This window comes from Xiphophorus hellerii, chromosome 23 (genome assembly GCF_003331165.1).
Source record: "Xiphophorus hellerii strain 12219 chromosome 23, Xiphophorus_hellerii-4.1, whole genome shotgun sequence".
NCBI lineage: Eukaryota > Metazoa > Chordata > Actinopteri > Cyprinodontiformes > Poeciliidae > Xiphophorus > Xiphophorus hellerii.
The window spans coordinates 2,307,237-2,330,328 of record NC_045694.1 but is presented as its reverse complement, the minus strand read 5'-3'; the positions used below and the strand labels follow the sequence as shown (position 1 = coordinate 2,330,328).

The 23,092-nt window shown below is 39.6% G+C and overlaps 1 protein-coding gene across 6 annotated transcripts in view; it reads left to right on the top strand.

Moving 5' to 3' along the window:
* LOC116714382 (teneurin-3) overlaps window positions 1-23,092 on the top strand; it is a 193,402-nt gene that overhangs the window by 128,953 nt on the left and 41,357 nt on the right. For 3 of the 6 annotated variants that reach the window (XM_032554919.1, XM_032554923.1, XM_032554918.1), the window contains 8 exons: window positions 1,873-1,893; window positions 4,095-4,118; window positions 5,767-5,913; window positions 6,412-6,646; window positions 12,330-12,449; window positions 14,541-14,802; window positions 15,581-15,848; window positions 18,096-18,239. In XM_032554919.1, coding sequence (XP_032410810.1) covers window positions 1,873-1,893; window positions 4,095-4,118; window positions 5,767-5,913; window positions 6,412-6,646; window positions 12,330-12,449; window positions 14,541-14,802; window positions 15,581-15,848; window positions 18,096-18,239 — 1,221 coding nt within the window. The remainder of the gene's footprint in view (window positions 1-1,872; window positions 1,894-4,094; window positions 4,119-5,766; window positions 5,914-6,411; window positions 6,647-12,329; window positions 12,450-14,540; window positions 14,803-15,580; window positions 15,849-18,095; window positions 18,240-23,092) is intronic. The other 3 variants (XM_032554922.1, XM_032554921.1, XM_032554920.1) reach the window with 2 other exon arrangements.

Here is a 23,092-nt window from a genome sequence, read left to right as displayed (position 1 = left end):
ATTAAAAAACCTCTTCAGTAAGAACAACGTGCTACTCTGTGTTCTTGTTCAAGTTTAGATTTTATTAATTTGTCCTTCAGTAGCTTTGGGTTCTACCTTCACCTTCACCCAGACTGTTTTATTTATTAAAATCATCTTAGTAGCAAATCTTTGGTTTTCTACAGGCAATGACCTCCTGATCCGAATGGAAATGTTTTCTCTGCTGAGATTTTCCTCCATCTGCAAGAGATTTAAAGAAACTGATGTGAATGGAAATATTTCAATCCTTTGAAGAACAGATTGCTGAAAAACATAATTTTTGTGAAAATTTTGAATATTCATCTGGTAAATCTTTGAATATTATGTTTGCTTTTTTTGTCATCTGTTGCTCTTTTTTCTTCCACTCTACACATTCTTCCTTCAAAAGAACCACATATTAACTTTGTAATTTATATAAAAAAGTAATATATTCCACCTTTTAAACTGCTGAAGTGGGTCTTCTGTATTAGTGAGTCAAGGGCAGGTATTAAGGGAACCACGAAACCGTTGGAAGGCCTCTTTGGAATATCATTTTTTTCCAAAATAGCAGTGCTTCACCTGGCATTAATGAGGATAATGAGTTCTGAGATGCCACTTCTTATTGACCTTTACTTCAGACTTCCTCCACATCTTCCCCTCTGCCAAAGGTCCTGTAGTTAAACCTTGACACCCAGCCTCAAACACCGTTCTCCCAAGTGTCATCCTCCTGCCTCTCAATGGTGGCACATTAGCCGCGAAACAAAAAGATCCGACCCTCCAAAACTCTCGAGTCCTAATTACGTATTTACAGGTTCTCTCTCAAGCAATCCCCTCTCTGCAGCCCGGGTCCACCTCTGAGGCGAGAGGAGATTGCAGTGAGGGAGTTGTTGGAAGGGTCACATTCCTGATCTTATTAATCTTTCCCTCCTCGGGGACCGCCTCTGCACGTCATCATCCATTTTCTCTTTCTTTTCTTCTGTTCGAGGCTCCCGTCAGGAAAGTAACTCCATGCTTTGGACTCTCATGAATAGGCAGTGTGCTACCTTTTCTTAAAGGAACTGGGAGCTTATTTTGTCTTTCAAACTCTGAATAACTGCCATTTGCACAAAGCGCCTTTTAATCACATTACATGGTCAGTGCCTGAATGGAACACTTCCTTGGTCATTCTTTTTCACAAGCATCTAGATCCTGTTTTATATGCAAGGCTTACCCTATTGTCAACTGCTTTCTCAGCACTGCGGTTTGCTGCGAAGGTGTTTTTGATTTGTCTCAGAGTAAAATCACTGAAGTGGAGATGATGAAAAGATGTAAAAAAAATAAATAAATAAAAAAAATTAAAGCACAGAAGCAGAGAACTGTTCTTCCTGATCCATTCACATTGGAAGCTGAGGCCGTACACATGCTGACATGCAGGCAGAGAAATGTTTTGATGCAGACCGGGGTGAAACTGATTCAGATGGTCCGAAAACAAAGAAAAGACAAACTGTGCACGTTTTAAATGAGAAAAAGCAGATGGAGAGTGTTAACAAAGGCTTTGTTTTACCCAAGACAAGCTGCAGAATTGATTCAAGTTGGTTTTTTAAACAGAAATATATGAACAAATCACGGCTTCTTTACCCATTGGGACATTTAGTATTCTGATTAATCACTCCAACTTTATTTTAAAAGATTTTTACTCCTTTCAAAAATAAGCTTCTGTAACTGTAGCTGCTGTTACTTCTGTCCATTTCTCCAATAGATTTTCTGTTTGTTTCTTTCTCTGCATTCTTTTGCCTAACTCTTTCTTATATCCATTCTCTTCTTTATTCCATGTTTCTATGCCTGTCTGCTTCCCTCTCTGTCTCTTTCCGACTCCGTCTTGGCTTACACGTGTAGCCTTGGATTCCAGAGTATCAGGTAAAAAGACTTTCCCTTTGTTCAAAACTTTTATCTTTATATAAATATTTTTTTTATGTGCTTCTAATCAAACTGAACCCATGTTTTGCTTAAAAATGCGAACGCTTTAAAGCATAAATTTGGTGAACTTGCATCTTCCCTCTCTTTCATTAACACTAGTCATACAGGTAATCCTCAATAAATTATATTGTCACTCAAAGTAAATTATTTTAATTATCAAATTAAATATTTATTCCCTTTAATTTTGGTAATTATGTCTTACATGTAATAAAAAAAAACTAAATTCAGTTTCTAAGAAAATAAAATATTGCACAAGAGAAATAAATCAGGATTTTTAATGAATAGCATGTCAGCCTATTAAAAAGTTAATACTTTTTAACTTTTTAAGTTGAGTTTTTTTTTTTTTACTTTTTACAGTTTTTACAGTACAGCACAGTGCATGTAATGTGCTGCGCAGTACATGCACTCATTACTAGATTGGGTCTGCTTTTGGATGAATTAGTGCTTAGATGCTGTGGGAGATATTTGTACTTTTGTCGGTGTGAGCAGCTGCCAAGTCCTGTTGGAGAAAGAAACGAGGAACTCCATTAAGTCTGTCAGCAGAGGGAAGCACGACCTGCTCCAAAATGTCCTGGTGGACGGCAGCGCTGATTACATGGTTCCCAAAATTATTACTGAATCTGAAAACTTCACTTTAGACATGAAGCAGCTTTGATTCTGTGGCTCTTTACCTTGATTTGTAATTGAAATATTATATTTTCTTGAATTCCAAAACAGTATTTGAATCTTTCCTAAACTCGTGAATCCTTTAAATGTTGTGGCTCTTCTACCACATGTTTTCCTTCCTCTAAACTTTCCATTAAACTAGACATAGCACTGTCTTAACAGCCAGTTGATTCAGCAATTGCTTATGGAAATTGACAGACAACCATCAAGTCAGCAGTTTATTCTGTTTTTTTTTTTTTTTTAGATCTCGTGTGTCAGATTCAAGGCACATATGTTTTTCTGTATGGGACATAAATATGACCTTCAATATAAAGGTTGTATGCTTAAATATTATTTATCAATCAAATACTGCCAAATTATATTAAAGCAATAGAATGTTCCATATTATTTAATTTTAAGAATTACTCATTGAATACAGATACAATTACTTATTCATATTTTAACAGTGTGTTAATGGCTTTATCATTATATTCAGCCACAACTGGCCCTTTGAGGACATTTGTGATTTGATATGACCCAAAATGTAAATGAGTTTAATTTTAATTTGTTAATTTTGATTAATTATATGTATAGATTTTAACTTGTTAAAAATTGTATCCCAAATAATTGCTTTATTTATTTATTTATTTTTTATTTTTTTATTGTTTTGCATACGACAGCTCCAGCTGGAACCTTTGTGCTTGTGTGTTTCTGTCACATCCATACATCTGATGCACAACCAACAGTCACAGCAACGGAAAACAAAATTCCGTCTTTTGGCTCGCTGGGGTTAATTTTTGCTTCAAAGAACGATCTGATTTAACGCTGGAAAAGATTATTGTTTTGTGGAAGCTGTGCAAAAAGGAGAATTAATAATTTTTCAACAAAAAGTTTTTTGAATTGAAAATGTTGCTTAATATGAGATTTTCCATTAAAATGTAATTATTTGTGATTAATTAATTACAGATCCTGCAATTACCTCAATTAAAAATTTTAATTTTCTTATTTATCTTATATAATACTCACATTTTCTGAGAAACTGAAATTTGTTTTTTAATTACCTGCAAGCCATAATTATGAAAATGTATTTAATTAATTTATTTATTTCAAACAGATAAACGTTTAAAATGTGTGAATGCATTTAAAAAAAAATGTTGACATAAAGTTTTTAACAATATTCTAATTTATTGAGATGCACCTGTATGCTGTCACTCAAGCTTAGTATTAACAATCATCATGAATACTTTGATTTACGTTCCACAGTGGAGCGGTTGAATTTAGAGTCCAGCTAAAAGGCGGTGAAAACAACGACCTGCAGGACCTTTTCTCTAAATATTTAAGCTACGTTTGCAGGTGGCTGTGTTCCAGACACCGCTTCCACTTTTTCTTCTGCAACTTACTCTAAGTAAATGTGTTTGCCAGTCTTAGCACACTGCCACCGCAGAGATAAGTAATTTTCTTTTCCAAATGTTTCCCTTTCCTCGGATGTGTAATAGGAGCAGTCAAGATAGGATATAAAGGTAAATTGAACCACTACCCCCACAAGGGAGATTGTCATGAACAATCCCTCCCTGCTCTCTGTCTCTCCTAGCACGGCGTATATACACCTGTTTTATGTCCGAGTCGATCATAATGTTTCTGCTGTGATCCTGCTCCCCCCCTCACACACGTCCCCCCACCTCCCCCACACGATATGTCCCCTCATCTCCTGTGCGTCTGAACCAGTCTCACATGAGACTCCACGGTACGTCCCCTCTCCACCCCTCCCTCCTCCCCACCACTGTCGTTACTCCCTGTGTCTGCCAGATTAAACGCCCAGAACTGGTGTGGTTTAGTCATGTTTCAGCTCCCTGTCTTCACCCTCCATTAGAAGGAATGCGATCTGGCAGCAAGTGCACTGTTTTCTGTAAATGTGGAGACTCTTGACCCCCCTTCCTTTTCTTCTCCTACTTCCCCCTATTTACATATATACTTCCTCCTCCCTTTGATGTTGCTGTTACTTCACATGAGTGTTTCCAACATCTGCAGCGAGCGGCTCCTGCTAATTATTTGCAGGCAAAGTCGCTGGAACCCGGAGTGAAGGATTGCCAGAATCTCCGATCTGAACGGTACACAGAGTTTCTCCGCAGTCTGGAGACGAGAGGAAGAGTCTGAAAGTTACAGCTCCGGAAAAATAGAACGAAACAAACCAGGAAAATATTGATATTTCCATCCATCCATCCAACTGGCCATCCATCCATCCATCCATCCATCCAACTGGCCATCCATCCATCCATCCAACTGGCCATCCATCCATCCATCCATCCAACTGGCCATCCATCCATCCATCCAACTGGCCATCCATCCATCCGTCCGTCCGTCCGTCCATCCGTTCGTCCATCCGTTCGTCCGTCCATCCATCCATCCATCCAACTGGCCATCCATCCATCCATCCATCCAACTGGCCATCCATCCGTCCGTCCGTCCGTCCATCCGTTCGTCCGTCCATCCATCCATCCATCCATCCATCCATCCATCCATCCATCCATCCATCCATCCATCCATCTATCCAACTCGCCATCCATCCATCCATCCATCCATCCATCCATCCATCCATCCATCCATCCATCCATCCATCCATCCATCCACTGTAGAAATATATTCCATTCATAGAGAAGTTTTGAATTTGAAAACAGCTCAGATAATTATGGACATTATGTTTGAAAAGTAGTTTTATATATAAAAATGTGCAGGAACTCTGTGTACATTTTTAAACAAGACAACCATTGAAGTTGTAAATAAATAAAAAAATATATATCATTATTATTAATAACAGTTATGCTACTGATTCAGGTGGAATCTATCTAAAAAAACTCTCTCACTCCCATTATTCTACTAACAGCAAGTGAAAGATTTCACCCTCTTTACTCTTGTATATTTCACTTTTCTCAGTCGTTGCCCCTTCAACTCATGTGAAACGACCGTAACTTCTCACACCCCCCACCCCCATCCCCAGTCCCGTCAGAGGTGTATCGTTCTGTATGTTCACTCACTTCTGTCTTCTATCATTTTTACCCCTCTTCTTCCCCCGTTTCCACTCTCACGTGCCCTCTTCTGCTCTTGTCTCCTCACTCCTCCCTCTCCTCTCTCCTTCTCTCCGTCATCCTCTCGGCCGTGATACTTTGACAGACGGCTGCCCCGGGTTGTGCAACAACAACGGGAGGTGCGTCCTGGATCAGAACGTCTGGCACTGCATCTGCCAGTCCGGATGGAGAGGCCTCGGCTGCGACGTCGCCACCGAGACGCTCTGCTCCGACGGCAAGGATAACGAGGGAGGTAGGAAGAAGCGAACGTAGAGTACAAATCGTCTGAGAAGAAAGAACTTAACCGGGAACCGTTATTGCACCAGACAGGAAAACGGCTTTTGATCCGGCTCCGCAGTGGCACAGAAAACAAACAAAACAAATCAATCATACATAAAACATCAGTGAGAAGAATATGCAAATGCAGCAGCAGTGCAGATTGTTAAGCAGCATGCTCTAAAATATAAAGTAGATCAATTAGAAAGAGAGGTTGAGATTATAGTATAAATACTCCACAGGCTGGATTTCCAATGAAACACTTATTTGCCTGATTACAAGCCCCAGAACTTTCACAATTCCTCAGGGATACTTTAAAAAATTTACTTTGTGTCAAGTCAGCATCTCTGCTCTTACTTGAAGTTCATCTAAAAAGTCATCAGCACTCAGAGCAGCATCAGAGGTTTTCAGCCCAGATTTTTCCAGGTCATCAAGTCTGCCCATCCCCTCTGTCTCCCTGGTGTTTTTTTCTCAGATGGCCTTGTTGACTGCATGGATCCTGACTGCTGCGCTCAGATCTCCTGCCAGGGTCAGACCTACTGTCGCGGTTCTGCTGACCCGGCCGCTGTCGCCGGCCAGGGCCAGAGTCCCGCTGCCGGTGCCGCCGCCACCAACCAGCCCTCGTCTAAAAGTTTTTATGACCGGGTCAACTTCCTGATCGGCCCCAGTGGCAGCCATGTGATACCTGGAGATAACCCTTTCAACAGCAGGTAAGCAGCTTTACGTGCCACCGACACCTGCTTAATTATTTGGCTCACGCTGGCTGTTTGCTGTCTAATTACCTGTGTGAGGAAGGCACCTGCGGTTGTGCAGTCGAACCGTCACAAGTGTCACACGTATTTGTCTTTGGAGTCAAGATGACGAGTTTGTTTACAGCAGTTTAGCTGCCAGAAGTGACAAGTAATTCAGGAGTAGCTTGTTCTCTGTTTAAGCAGTCCTTACGGCAGAAAAACACGACTCAAGACTATCGTAGGTTTGGTTACCCAACTCAGGCTTGATTCAGATACTGGAGTCAGACTACTTTTATTGTTGCATTAAAATAGTTTAGTTTAGTGGATAAAAATGGAAAAAAAGCAATATTATTAAACATTGCCCCCAAACACTTTAATTATGGCCCCCTTGGCTAAAGGTTTGGACACCCTTTGCTTACATTAAGTGAACAAGAAAATGTTATACATTAAAAGGAAAAAAACTGTGCAATGTGCCAGATAACAGTTTTAGAAATCTTTATATACATATTTTATTATCAGTGGGGCAACCATCACAGATTTGTAGATCTGAAGCTGCAACTCTTAGACACAAGAAAAAAAATCTTTGATATTAGTGAGAAGGCGATGCTCGCTTGAAACTGTTCCTCCAACAAAAGAACATCAAACGCAGTCAGAACCTTATTCTGTTAGTTATCTCTGTATGAAAAATGTATTAAAAGTCCACATGTGGGCTTTATTGTGTGCAAGTTGACACGGTTTCCATTTTAGTGTTGAGTTTTTTCCTTTAGTTTATAAATCATAAACTAAAGTTGAAGGTTTTGTTGCTTACTTGTTGCTGAAACACATTATAAGAAATGATGTTCATGTTTTCATCGGCCCGTCTCTGACGGCCCTTGTGCAAGGTAATTTGGTCATTTATTTATTTACTTAAATATGTTGAATAAATAAGTTATTGAAATAAGTCTATTTTACTATTGCTTAAATGCAAGTGTATTTATTTAATTTTTAAATTTTATTATCTAGCCATTTATTCATTTATTTGTTCAAATATCTTCTTACTTATTAATTTTTTAATTTCTATTTAATTTGTTATTTAATTATCTAGCATTTATTTATTGTGTATTTTATACACGTACGATTTTAATTTGAACCACTTTTATATGCATACATATTTATATTCACCTTCAGTGTCAGGTTTGTCAAAGTTAAAGGAATTGATTGAAATGTTTGATGTAAAGGACAGAGAAGAATATAATTTGTGGTTCAAGGTGTGAAGCAGGATTTTTTTTTTTAATTAAACAGGAACTTATTGCGTTCACATTTGCACAGAAGCAAGTTTTCGGGCGACTGATGTAGAGGAAAATGATTACCAACTGTGTGCTGAAGGCTTTGGGATTATTTCATCCAACAATTTAAAGTAATCCTTATGTAAATAGCATGCTTTACTGAAAATATAGAATGAGGCAATTCCCCTCAGCTGGGTTCTCAGTAATCCTCATCCTCATTGTCTTGAGCTTACTGTCGATTTCATGTCTGGCTGTGGCATTAGTTCTATTTCTCAAAAATTTCATTTTTCTTTTTATCTTTTCTCCAAAGTCAGCTTTAGAGTAAAAAACAGAATTTTAGTAGCTCTGCAAACATTCTTAATGCTAAATGTGACAATTAAATATTTCCACCCCCACCCACATTATCACTGCTGTGGAAAAACTCAACTTTATGCATGAATGCCTTTTAACACTAAAAGTAAAACCTAGTGGTGTTCGTTTGTTTCAAAGCTCTTTTTGATAACATTTTTTGTCATGAAGTGAAGTTTGCTTCCTAAAGAAGCGTCTGAATCGCTGCAACAATGGCGATAAAGAAGACTTTCCTCGGCAGCGGCGACTGTTAGTCACAGAGTGCTTGATGTGGGACAGAAGAGAAATTGGAAATACTTAGAGGTCATTCATTTTCTTCCAAAAAGCCGTTGTGTGATCTGACAGAAGGGGAGCCGGTTCCAGTGTGTGGTCTGGTTTCAGAACTCGGCAGTAAACTTGTCTCTTGCACAGCAGAGAGAATAAACATGTGTTGTGGTGTAGCGCCGCCCCCCCCTCTACCCCCCGTCCAAACCTTCTCCTCCACAATGGTTCCACAGCCGTATCGCATGTCCCCACACAAGTCTCCCACTGGGATTTCAGATGGTGTTTTTCTGCAGCCAGTGTGGGACAGTGACAGATAAGAATTCATGTACTTTATGATTCATTTCTGGAGTTTCAGCAGGTGGTGTTGCTTTGCGTTTGTTTATGGGCTTCAGTTCTCGCATCATCCGTCTGCCTCTCCAAAGATTAATAGAGACACGGGGAAGAAAGAGGGAGCCTTTGCTGGAGCTCTTAAGTGGTCTTTTTTTGTTTTCTTTTCTTTTTTTAAAAAAAACCAGCAAATAAATAACAGCACACGGTCATGCAAGGAGAGAAATAAGAGAGGGACTCATGCTGTTGATCATTCCTGTCTCATATATGTAATGACCTGCAGATAAAGCGGCCAAATGAGCACTTTTTACTCACCAATGACAAATGCAACAGGAACGCCTTTAAAATTCCCTTCTGCAGTTCTGATATGGCAAATGAGTAAATGTTGATGGAGAAATATTACATTGTCTGGCTCCGTTTTACCTTCAAACGCAGGTCGGACCTAACAAATTACCCCACAAGCATGAATTTAGGAATGAGAATCAGTGTTATACAAGTTCTACCTGAAGGCCTCGCAGTCATGTTGAAAAATGGTCAAGGATACCAGGAGCTTAAATCATGTATGAATCTTCTGCGTCTGTGATTTATAAAGGAAATGCATAAAAAAAAAGGAAAAAAATACAGTTTTTTTTTTTCCAGGTGAAAGTGGGGAAAAAAGAAACTGCTGGTGGAAAGCTTTTTGACCAGAAGCAAATCCATTTAGCAGCAGGAATAATATGAGAGGGGCTGGTGAATGAATAATGCCCTCCCATACAGAAGACTAACTACCACTGGGGTGTCCTGAAGTGAAGTATTTAACCCCCCTATCTGCTCCAGAGGCATTCATGTTTGGTCAGCAGTGGGAGGTGGGTTGTACAAAGCAACCCCAGGGTGTGGATGTTGGCAAAAGTACTCGTTGAAAATGTTTTTTTCAGAGAAATCTCCTGTGCTTATTTGAAAATAGGGCTTTTTTTTTTCAAAACAGGAAACCTTCATATTTTGACATTTTCAGGGCTGAACATTTTGTATTTTCTGAATATAAATTGCATCTTTCTTTCATATCTTCACTTCTGAGTTCACCTTTCTAAACCTTTTCTTGGTTATCCTCCTTTGTTTTGCAGCAGTGCTTTTCCTTTTAGGAACCCTTGTTGTTTTTGTCTTTTGCGACACTTTGCCTCCGGCGTTGTATTTCGTTGTTCTGAATTGCTATAAAGTGTCTCTTGACACGTCAGCCAACAAGCATTTTGGCTTTTTACATCAATAGTGTATCTGTAACAGAGCCGAAGAGCTTGTAACACTGTTCTTGTCGATGTAATATCTGTCATCATGAGTATTACCACTGATATTTTTAAAGCCTGCTGCCATGAAACTCTGGTATGACACAAGGCCAAAAAAAAATTCTTTTTTTTGGTCTTAAAAAGGAGCTTGTTAAGACCAAACATGCTTCTCTCAATAATCATGTGAGTCACCGATCTTTCAGATGCAATTCAGAGAAACATTTTCCTTCAGCAGCATCAGACCAATAAGAATATTCATTGTCAGACTCTATTTTTTGCTTTCATTAACCACACAGACGTTACATTGCCGTCTGAGCATCTAACTGCCAATCTTGTTCGGTTGTTATACATCTCAGGTTTCACCTTCACTGGAGACACACCAATCAGGCTTTTCAAATTTTCTCTGTCTGTCATACCAATTTTAATTTTTCTTTCTGAGGATTATAACAAAGTCGTTTCTGTAAATTCTGTTTTAATTCTAGAAATAGAAAAGGAAAAATGTCTCTGACGGAGGTACTACTTTTAAATCCATCTTAGAAATTATCTCTTTGGATACATCAAAGCACCTGCCTGTAACCTTCATATAACACTTACTGAAGTCAAAAACAAAAAGTCCATTAAAGAACATGTTTGATGATTCATTTATGAACTGAAAATAGTGGGAATTTGTTGTTTTGATTTAATGAACTGGGGAAAGAAAACCAGATTTTTCTGTATTTGACCTTCAGATCAATGGTCAAAGCCGATCAAGGAAAGAAATTGGAGAATATTAATCACTGGCCAATTGACCGATGCATCATTAACCTTTAGCTTACTATGTTATGTAGATGATTCAGCGCATAAAGCAACAACACAGCCAAACATTCACACAATTCTCTAACAGAGTCCTGTCATCTGGACTTTGCTTTCTTTGTGTTCTGTCCTGGCATCATAGAAAAACAGGTGTGGGGCCGGTTGCCCTGCAGTGTCAGGGGCAGATTTGCTCTACAAAAGAGTAAAAATGGGATTTCCTCTCCACTGCATGTTATGTTTTATTAAATTAATATTCTTACAGGCAGTACCTGATCCAAGAACAATTTATAAAGGTCACATTTACATTATGCTCTCCAAAAAACTGACACTGAACTTACCTTAATAATGACACCTGGTGGTGGCAGCATCATGCTTTGGGTATCCTTTCCAGAAGTGACAAGGAATCTGATCGATGGAAAGACTCCAAAGAGCTTTTGATTGGAAAAGAGGTTCCAGCAGGACAAACAACTAAACATACAGAGCCACCGTGTGGAGTGGTTCACACCAAAGCATATTCATAGGTTAAAATGGCCCAGTCAAAGTACAGATCTGTAAATCCAATGAACCTGTGAGAAGACTGGAACAATGATTTTCAGAGACTCTCTCCATCCAGTCTGACTGAACTTGAGCTTTTTTTTTTAATGAATAAGCAAATATTTTTATTTGTAGATGTCCAATGTTTGCTAAAGCCTTCCAGTTGTAGCTGGAGACGGTTTTGTTATTGAATAAAGCTGATTAAAAATGCACGACAGACTTGTTTGATTTTTATTTAAAAGCCTGAAAATCAGGTTCACAGTTATATTTTACTTAGCTGCTCTTTCTTAAAAAACCTCAACAAAACCATTAAAGTTTGTGCTGAGAATGAGAAAAAATATAAACATGCTCAAGAGATGTGAATACTTCTGCAAGGCTCTGTGTATAACATATGGCACACCCTTATGAAATTATTCATAGAAATCAGAAAAATGTAATCTGTAAATGAACTCCATTTGTGCTCATTGAATTTTTATTCACTGTTATGTCCCCATAAATGAGAAGACTACCCTTAGGAACTGTAATGGTGTTGTATGCTGCAACCTGTCAGGAAAGGAGGCTTACTCATACATAACTAGGCTTCTTTCTTTGTGTTCTCTTGAATAATAAATGCTGCAATAGAGGTGCAAGATACAGCAAAATGTTAACAAAAGCTCTTATTTGTATAAATTGTGGCTTTTTAAAGCAATAAACAGACACCGTGACTCTTTATGGCAGCTTTTTCATGACTAGCAGCCGCTGACGTGTGTGTTGGTAGCAGTCAATGAATCATACCTCTCTCTTCATGCCGCTGGCCAACATGTGGCAGTTGTGATCCGTGGTGAAGCAGCGGCCGCTTGTTTGCTCAGATCATTTTCTGTTTGTTTCCTTTCACAGCTTGGTATCAGTTGTCCGGGGTCAGGTCCTAACGGGAGACGGGACGCCGCTGATTGGAGTCAACGTGTCTTTCCTGCACTACCCACATTATGGTTACACCATCACCCGGCAGGACGGCATGTAAGCAATTCCCTGTTTTCACAAACATCAAAAGGTGCTGCTTGCAAGGAAATGGAGAGGTCATGCTTTTCCTGAGGTTCTCGTTGGGCTGCATGTCGTAGTAAAAGGCGTCCAACAGTGGGACAGGTGTCCTGGTGGTTGAGCAAAAAGCTTCCCAAATCAACAGCATCACATTTTGCCTTAGAACAATTCCTCATGCAAATGTCACCATGGTGGAGGCCATTCTGAAGCGAGCTGTTTAAAATGCATTGAATCAGCGAGGGTAGAATCAATCTGCCTGCGGAGTAGTAAAACATGGGATTACTGTCTGACCTTCTCCTGCTATTACCACAGATAGGTCCTTAATAATGGGAGTGCAAACACATACAAGGAAAGCGTATGTTGCATATCTCACAGAAAGGCTGAGGGAGGAGCGATCACACCCACGACCGTTTGTCAAAATTATGAACCAGACTTTTGGTTCCAATTCAACGCATAAAGGCCATGTTTATGTGTTGCCAGTGTGGAACAAAAAGGCTTTTTGAGTGGCAGGGAGTTGTACAGCTGCTGTTATGAATCGCGGTCCCTGGGTCCCCGTATGGCTGAGGATTAGCAGATTTCTTCAGATATTCCGCCCTGTAACTCTCTGACAAGAAGCGTGATAAATGGTAGGGGATAATCACACTTGGTTAGCCAACAGATCCGCTCAGTGTGTTAAGAAGGGAGGGTGGAGGGGCAGCATCAAAGCATGGCCTCTTGCAGCTGTGAGCTCCCCACTGCCCAAAAGAGGAGAGAGCTTGAGAAGGAAGCTGTTTTAGGTCAGCTGCACAGCTTGGCTGTTGGCGCGTATATGTGCGCGTGTGTGTGTGTGTCACTCTGGGTATGGGTGGCATGCATGAGAGAAGTACATATGCACTGAAACCTCCAAGTGTATCTCTGTGCATGAGAATACATGCGATGTCACCACACAGATGCTGCGCCCCCTGGGTGTGAAGCTCAGCGACTATATAGAGCAGCACTTCAAAGACTCGCCCTTCATTTCCAAACCAGTAACTTTCCCTCAGTAACGTCGTACTAATTAACACCAGTTCACCAGAGGAAACTCCCCAGACTCCGCCCCCCCAACGCCCCCGCTCCAAACCAAATTCAGCCATAACGTTCCTGCCACCGCCATGCCTGGTTGAACAGAAGTAATAAATTAGATTCAGTGAATGAGAATGTTAAATGGAGGCTGAATGATTGGGACTTGAAAAGAAAAGTTTCTCTGCTTTGGTGGTCTGGAAAAAAAGATTCACTGTCCACAGCTCTCATCAGAAATCAAACCAAATAATTTTTTTTTCCCAAATTCTGTGTTTAGGTATCACTTTATTAATTCCACAAATCCCTCACTTTAGAAGAAAAATATTATTCTAAAAAATCTTTAATTTAGCTAAAATTATTGTACAGCCTCTTTGAAAAATACAGATTTACAATATAAGCAGTTTCATAGACATGTGGACAAACCTCTAGTAAAGATGTATGAAAATAAAATGTATCTCTTATTAGCACATAATGCTAATTAGAGAAGTGCCATTTATTTTCCCTGGCACTGATTGGCTGTAAGGAAGAGTGTGGATCTTATTTTCTATAGAAGGGCCAAGTTGGGTTCCACTCTTTGTGTTATTGAATTTTATGGTATATTTGGTGTTTGAACTGTTAAAATAGCCAGTAATATGCATTTTAGTGGGAGTCTTAAGTATTTTAATAATTCAAACAACAAATATACCTTAATATGCATTAATATGCACAGTGGAAACCATCTTATCTCTACAGCAGAATCTAACATCAACGTCTGTAATCTCTTCTCTCGGAGATACAGCCAATCAGGGGCAAGGAAAATGAATGGTTGCTATGCAGCCTTTAACGTGTCAGGTAGCATTGCACCAAGATACAGAATTTCAGTTTACCTTCCACAGAAAAATCTGTGAACTGCGAATAGGGGATAATCTGTATGATAAATGATTTTAAATGCAGTTAAAATGGTTTAGATGGTGCATTGAAACAATGAGCTAGTTTACAATAGATACAGTTCAGCTGTATTCAGTGTTTTCCACATATTTCTGTCCTGTGAAGGTTTGACCTCTTGGCGAACGGCGGCGCCAGCCTGACCCTGAGTTATGAGCGAGCGCCGTTCCCCACACTGCAGCGCACCGTGTGGCTCCCCTGGAACGTCTTCCATGTGATGGACACGGTGGTGATGAAGCGGGAAGAGAACGACATCCCCAGCTGCTACCTGACCGGCCTGGTCAGGCCCAACCCGTACATTCTGGCTTCGCCGCTTTCCACCCTCTACAAAACGTCCCCAGAGGACAACCCCATCATCCCTGAGACCCAGGTGAGCGGACGGCGCCGAGGTGACTCAGAAGCATTACCTCTCATTGTTTTTATAGCCAATTTCAAATTCCCCTCATATCTGATTGCTTTTGAATGACTGCTGTATTTTCACTCAGGAATGATCCAAGCATCACAGGCTGCAGTTTTGATTATGTTATCTTCGTTTCACAGCGGCTTGTCTTGCTCATTTCACACAGGGTCTGATCTGCCTTTCAGGCTGCCTTTTGGGTCTTTATGGAAGAGTATCTCCCCAAATACAAAGCAATAAATTGTCTCCCAGCAGCACAGATTAATATGTTTAGTCTGTGGCCAGTTCAGAGAAATCCCTCGCTGCGAAATGTGACTGCAGCCTTTGCTTTCTCTGTCATGACCGCATCTATCTGTGCCAGGTTTTAGCTGAGAAAAGCAAACTGCTGTGTGTGTGTGTGTTTTTTTTTTCTTTTTCTTTTTTTTTTGCATAATAGCAGCTTCAGGTCCAACTGAGACACCCTAGAGACAGTTTCTGTTAGTAGTCATACAGTATTTGATTTTTATTCTGCTTGTTGATACTAAAGAACTCATCTGCTGCCTTTACGGTGAAGCCATTTTTCTTGCACACCACTGTAATCTGCACAGAGTTTGTAGATTGCACAGTAACTTTATAAACTGTAATTAGGGCCTTTCTCTAAGTTAAATACAGACTCCCATTGCTCCTGTTAGCTGTGTGTGAGGTTTTTTTTGAATGTCTGCTCTTCACACTGTGCTTTTGGCACCAGTCTGACTGCTAATTAAAATCATAGGTGCTTCATGAGCAAGTGGCCATACCAGGCAGTGACCTCAACCTGGTCTACCTGAGCTCCAGGGCAGCTGGCTACAAGCCCATCCTCAAGGTGCTTCTGACCCAGGATCGCCTCCCTTTTGGCCTGATGAAAGTCCACCTGATGGTGGCCGTCATGGGCCGTCAGTTCCAGAAGTCTTTCCCAGCCTTCCCTGACCTCTCCTACACCTTCATCTGGGATAAAACAGACGCCTACAATCAGAAGGTCTTCGGCCTGGCAGAGGCTGTGGGTGAGTTCCTGCTGTGAAGCTGCCCACTAAATATGTTGTGCAAGCAGAAGTTCGCTGTCAGACGCCCTCAGGCGCTGAACCTCGCGTGAACTTTTAGAGATTGATTTTACTTGTTTTTCAATTGAAGATTATTTGGCCGGGGACTGCTTTGGTTACCATGAGCAATAAAGATGTAGCAGTTGGTGTGAAATCCTCAAATCCCTCCGTGCGGCATTTTTTTTGAAGGCCGATGCTTTTTCTGCTGACTTGTTTATTTTCCATGTATGATATTTCAGCAGCTGTGCAAGAATGAAAATATTGCCTATGAGGCAGTGGCCTTAAAAAATCTGCATGGAGCAAGTAGAAAAAAGATAATGTGGAACTGTTTTTTGTTTTTTTAACCAAATTACTCTTTTGAATATGGTTGAATACAAATATCATCATATTGATGTGTGAATACTCTAATTCTGGGTTTTATGTTATGCACATTGGTTGTTTTAGAGACGTGAATGTGGAAAACAGTAGTGTTCTCATTGGGGTTGGACAAAATCCCTTTTACAGGAACATTAAGTCTTTTTTTTCAAAGAAATCATCTCCATCTGCAGGGCTGGCTGTGTTATGGTTATGTTGTATAACATCTGACTATAGGTTTTGTTTTTAAAGGGATTTTTGATGTGGCTTAGGTTTAAGATGAAACAATGAACTCAAATTGCATCAAGCAACATAATTCAATCCATTCTTTATTTTACCACTTCAATAAATACCAAGTTTTTCTAATAAAACCCATTCTTCACTCAGACTAAAAACTTGAAGTTTACAAGCATGAACTTTAACATAAAAAAAGCTGAAATTTACCAAAAGTTTCCATTTGGGAAAGACAGACTGACATCAAAATCCCATATCTCTGCATTGAATACCAGACTCCGTCAGCTGTGGTAAACCAAAGGTGAGCTTTTAAAGAAGTATTTTTCAATAAACATTTTCACACCTGGAGTACTGTACAGTAGACTCCTGCCTCATCACACTTCAGTATTCACAGATTTTTCTGATAAATCTGATTCTGAATTACTTTAAAAATGTGATTTTTCTGTTGCGCATATCTAAAGTATTTGACAGAAAGTTAAAATTATTCTAGTCTTGAAATAGAACAGTGGTTCCCAAAGATTTTCTTCTGCCCCCCCCCCCCCCCCCCCCCGAGTGGATTACAATAAGATCCCCCCAAAAAAGAGAAAAAAATCAACTGGGCAAACACATCGATAAACCTATTCACATATTTTGTTTGCAAACTCCACTGAAGTTTACTTCACACTTCAGGTTGCAACAAAACACACTACAAACCATCTTTACATTGAAACACTTTTGTGTAACTGTTTTTTTTTTCATCCATACCTTTTCCTGTGACCCCCCTGCAATGGCACTGCGCCCCTTAGGGGGCGCGCCCCACACTTTGGGAACCACTGAAATAGAACATGTTTAAAATTCATTTGGTTTTATTCCCAAATTCAACTTTCAACCTTAGAGAGAAAAATAACAAAGAAGGAGCCGCAATGACTTGTTTACTTGTTCTCTGTCATCTGCTATATTGCAAATAATCAGGAACCACTAAAAATAACCCAGGTACCAGTACCTGCATAGAAGTTTGAGAACTGATGGTCTCACCTAACAATAGATGATTGCAGAACATAAATTCTGGTCTGTCTTTTCTCCAAAAAAAATTTATTTTAGCAGTTTTTAAAGATGTTATTCAATAAGTAAAACAGCAGCCTTTTAAAAATAATCTGGTGTATCTTAATACCATATCACTGCTTAACCCTGATTCTCAAAGTTTCCTGAAAACAGAAAACCCTCTTACAAAATCAAGAAGTTTGATAAGAATCCGACATCTTCATACACCGCTCGTGTTTTTAACCACATCGCAGTGATTATGATGTTTACTTTAATGGGCTCCGCTTGAGCCTTTATTGTTAAAGAGACTCACCCCCGCCTTCACACACTGGTTTGCGTTCTGCTTCATTTGCATTTACACAAGATAAATAAGAGGAAAGCACATAAAATTCAAACGGAGCAGGTGAGATACGGAAACCCCACAGGTCTTTTAAAATCAACCCAGCTGGGGAGAAGTGCACAGCCAAAGAGCCAAGCGACACATAAAACAACCACAACATGCACTCAGTGTCTGCCGAGCTACAAGCCTCATTGCTGCTATAAGTGTCAAGTAAAAAGGTTGCAGCCCAGCTCACCATCGGCGTCTCCTGCCATTATTTTCAGTGTCAGTGGGATATGAATATGAGTCCTGCCTTGATGTGGTGCTGTGGGAGAAGAGGACGGTGGTGATACAGGGCTATGAACTGGATGCCTCTAACATGGGAGGTTGGATGTTAGACAAACATCATATCCTGGACATCCAAAACGGTAAGAAACGTTCATTACCTGCATTGTGTGTGTGTGCGTGTGTGTGTGTCTGTGGTGCAGAAATAGGTACCTCTGTGGGTTACAGGCAGGTGGTCTTTACCCCGAATCACCGCAGTAAAGGCTAAAATCAGAATGAAATATGGTTCGTCATCCCATCTGGAGATAATAGAGGAGAGTTTTGAAGGGCCGATCACTCACAGTAATGACTGAATAAATCAGTGTGTAAGTCAGCGGGGTGCAGGGTTCGCCACGATTCAACACCACTCAGCTGTTTTACCATACCATAAGACAACGGCTTTTTCTGCTCACGCTTCTGACGAACAGGCATCAGGTTTGATTCTCGCATCATTTCAATAAACAAAGTTAATTCCTGGCATGGTGATTAGTCGGGTCCTGCGTGACCGATGACGGACGTGACAAAGTAGCCGGTCTCCGTCGAGCCGCTGCCAGAGACATGCGAGAGCCTAACAGGCGAAATGAGATAATCAAGTACAAAAACAGCAGTGTCACCGCTGGGTGACAGCATCATGGAGGTCACACTCGAGAAATTCAGTCAGCACACTGTTTAAGGGTTTGAGAGTGCGGCTGCAGGGAAGGCGGTATTACAGAGGCACTTCTAAGGAGTCTGCCTCTGGGCCTCAGGCTGCTGTCTGTTGTCAGTTTGCCAGACCGCTGTTTTGACATTAAAACCTCTACGGTGCACAATTGTTGTTCCAGTTGTCCTCCGCAATTTGGTTTCCTTTTCATCTGAAAAATATTCAGCCTGGCTCTATAGTCATATTGGAGCATTTCTAGTTTTTCTTTCATTGACTGGGCTGCCTATGATTCATGAGGGTTTTGTTTTAGTGCTTATGATTGTTAAACAGCAGTGTTGGCTTATATTTTTCTGCTCCATGGTAGGTTTTCTATTAAAAATGATTTATGAATAGGAAATAAAAGCAAAAAATGACAGGAATGAATCAAATATAAAAGTATTCTTCATGTGTCTACTTCATGTTGATTTCAATATGTTGGTGAGCTTGAACAATAAATGCATTATGTCTATAGTTACATTTATTGAGGCTTTTGCTTAGTTCTGTTTTGTTTGTGTGGGTGCGTGGGCGGGGGTGGGCGTGTGTGTGTGTGCTGTTTTCAAGAAGTTTTGAAGTGGTTTGGATCTATAGTTCATGATGCTTTCTGAAACTTTTCCCTGGTCTTTGACCCTTTTTAATGCATTTTCTGTCCATCCTTGTCCATGAACATGAAAGCATGGTGTGTACTTAAAAAAAATATGAAAGTAGATAATCCCAGTAGAAAGAAAAGTGTCAGACTTGAAAAATAAACTACTCCTGCAGATGAACAGTATCTGAAGTTCATGGCTTCTGTGAAAATAGGAACGATTTCCACAAATATATCATACAAAGTCCTCATCTTCTCCTCTACGTTAGGTTTTTTCATAAAGCTGGAGCGTCCCTTCGTCCTAAAATATAGTTTTCGCTCAGACTTTTTTTCCCCAACTCATAATTCATTGTAATTGCTTGTTATTTTCAAAAAATGTTATTTTAAATTTCTTTATTCATTCATTCCTCTCTAACCCTGAGCCGTAAATAAAGCAGATCGTTCTTTTAAGTTGTCTTATCTTTTGTGAGATGGCTTCATCTTTTCCTATCAGAAACAAACTTCTTGGTTCAATGAAAGTAAATTGAAATTTTAATCTGAAAGGGTAAGAATAACATTGGGTTTGACTTTATACACATATGATGGGGAAAAGGAGCTCAGATTTATTGAGTCACTGACTTTGCAGCAACCCCTCATACTGAGCTAGTATGTGTTAAAAGAATGACTTGTCTTTATCAGAGGAAACCTCCAACAGAACCAGGTCAAGTATGAACGTCGATCTGCCTTCATCAGCTGGGGATTAGACAGGATAGAGAAGGTACATAGAAAAGACAGAAGCACTAGTCCAAGAGTAGTTTCTACGGGAAAGAAAAACTGAGTGCACAGAGTTAATGAGAGCAGTAGCTGATTTAGGATTACTACTCATTCAGTGACTTTTCCAAGAAGGACAACGTTAATCACAGACTCACTGGAACATAACCACAGACGTAGTTCAGGGTAACTGAAGTTAGCTTTATTAAAACTGGATGGATTGTCTGCCTTACAGACTAAAACTGGGAGCTGGTTGAAAATGCGTCTCAACAAAATGGTTCCACTAAAGTTAAGCTAAATTAGACAGATACTTAATTCAAATATAAATGTTTTTTGAAGTCAAAATGTGGATCATTTTAATTCCGAGACTAAATACCGTGTAAAATGAATCCTAAAAGTGTAATTTTCCAACCTTAAAATCCTGACCTTTTGACAAGGAGTCCTGTGTTTTTCAATGAGACCAATCTGTACCAATAATACAGAAGTTCAGAACTTTTCAACACATTTTACTGACTTTTTTTATTGTTTTAAAGACACTACCACTTTTAGAAATTAAACTCTATATTTGTCTTTCAAAACTATGTATGTCACCTTAGTGTATCATTTTACACTAGGCTATGATTAAATTATATAAAAAATATTTAAATTCATCATTGGCTGTCAAGCTTGGTACCATTAAGATATTTCTTTATTTAAGTCAGTATTTAGTTGAGTTAAATGTAACAGTCCGTTAATAAACTCTTACATTTGATCTGTTTGTATTAACTCCTTAGATTAGTTCCTTCTTTGGAGCATGAGGTGTCTGTATTTACCGACACCTTCAATCAGGTAGAATGGAAAAGTGAAACATGAGGTTCTGCGCTCCGTAGGGTTGTGTTCTCACTTTTCGATGTCACACACTTTAAGTGTAATTCAGCGTAGGAATATTGTACTTTTCTGATTTACTGCTCTTTGCAGAGCTGCGTCTTTGAAGGAATTTTCTTCAAAGAACAAAGATGGATAAGTCATTCTTCATTAAAGCTTTTAGCCTCCAGAAGCTGTTGGGATACAGTGAACATGTCTCACAGTTAAAGCTGTTTAAAGTACGAGGTGTTCTTCCTTCTGCTCGGCTCCTAGATGCTGCTAAAGGTTCCTACAGGCCATGACCTGCACTGCACACCATGGATGCTGCAGATAAATGTTTTGAGTACTTAAAAAATGTTTGCTGATGACTAAAGTTTAAAATAAACAAGCAGTCTTAGTTCTTAAAGACCCTGAGGGGTTTCCCTCAGCTGTGATGTAGAGTCGGTTTAAGAGGATGTGCTCACTGGCTCTAGAGGCTCCTTACAAATCCTCTGCAGCCTCCAGACACCCAACTATAAATCTGCCTCTTACTTATTTCATTTAGGCAAGATTCGACAAAGTTTAGGTAGAAAATGCTAAAATAATTTTTGTGAGTTGATATTTCAACACCTAGAGGAGCTCTGGATGTAAGGCGGCAAGTTTATGTTGCATATTCCCTCAGTATAGTTTTATTTTTAAATCTTCTCAAGAGTATTAACAGCTACACTCCTGTTCATCCTTTAATGCTAAACATCTGTACTACATGCATAATGTTGCAGAGAATAAAGAAAAATATGTTTTTATCAGATAGGATTGTAGAGAAGAGAGACCGTTTCTTCCACTTTGTCCTGCATCTTGTCAAGCAACAAAAGAACAGAATTCCAAGCTCATCTCCAAACCCGATCTGTCAAGCCATTCAGAACCCAAAGTTTGTGAAGTGAGTGAAAGAAAACAAGAATATGCTTGTAGCTCGTGTTCTGGCGGTGCATCCTTGTTTCATCCGAGCCGTCTCAAAGTAGAGCGCACCACCTCCAAAGCCTTCACGGCGGCGGCGTCTCAGTTGGAGTTGTTGTGAGTTGCATTCATGATCAACAGATAGCTGCAGCATGTGATATGCAAATACTTTGCTGCATCCTTTATTAGATTGAGCCGTACTGAGTCGGAAGATGTCAGAAAACCAAACGTCGCCCTGCTTTAAGAACCGTCATGCTGAGGGCTTGTTGTTGTACATGGGAGCAGTGATTACAGAAATAAAGCACAGACCAGATGGCGCGGAGCGTTTCCTGTGCACTAAATGTTGCAGTATCCCCAAGGCTCCATATCCTCACATTTTTCACTTGTCCCGTTATGAAAAAAAATCACTGCAAAGTCTGTCTAAATTTAAAATGAACAAAAATAGTTCAGCAGTCTTGTGGCTTTCTGTCTAAATTACTACCTCTGTTTGACAGGGGCTTAATATCTGTGCAGAATAGTTTCAGTCTGCAGTCCTGTCAGCTCCAGCCAACACAGCACGCTTGGTAGGACTGGATGTTTTTTTATCCAGAACTTTGGCAAGACAGTTTATGAAAAGTTCACCATCCTATCTTCACTGCTAGACAGCAGTCTGAAATAATCTCAGCTGTTTGTGACAGTTTGTGCAGTTCTCTGCAGAAGTATCCTCAATGTATTGAGATTTTAATTGATTCACCAACATAAATTGCGAAGCAAGTGGAAAAGGGCTAAATGATTATTTGTGGTTTTTACAGATACAAATTTGAAATCAATTAGAATTGGTTCTCTTTGAGTCATCTGGGTAAATAAAGGCAAAATAAATCCATTTATGCACAATATGCTACTTTTTCTACAGAAAAACCGAAAATTATTCATTGTAAAATAGATCTAGATCAGTAAGATGTTGAGAAAAATATGTCTAATTAAGCATTCCATGACTTTACTGGATGATAAATTGTCCCAGATATTAATGTGATAAATGATCAAATTATTGTCTGAGACCATTTGCAAGTAATATGATAATGGCTTAACAATACCAGTTCATCATCTCAAAGATCAATAAACTTTAATTTTGTAAAGAACACTTAGCACTGGAGCTGCAGATATTTCAAATATCTAAAATAAATAAACAA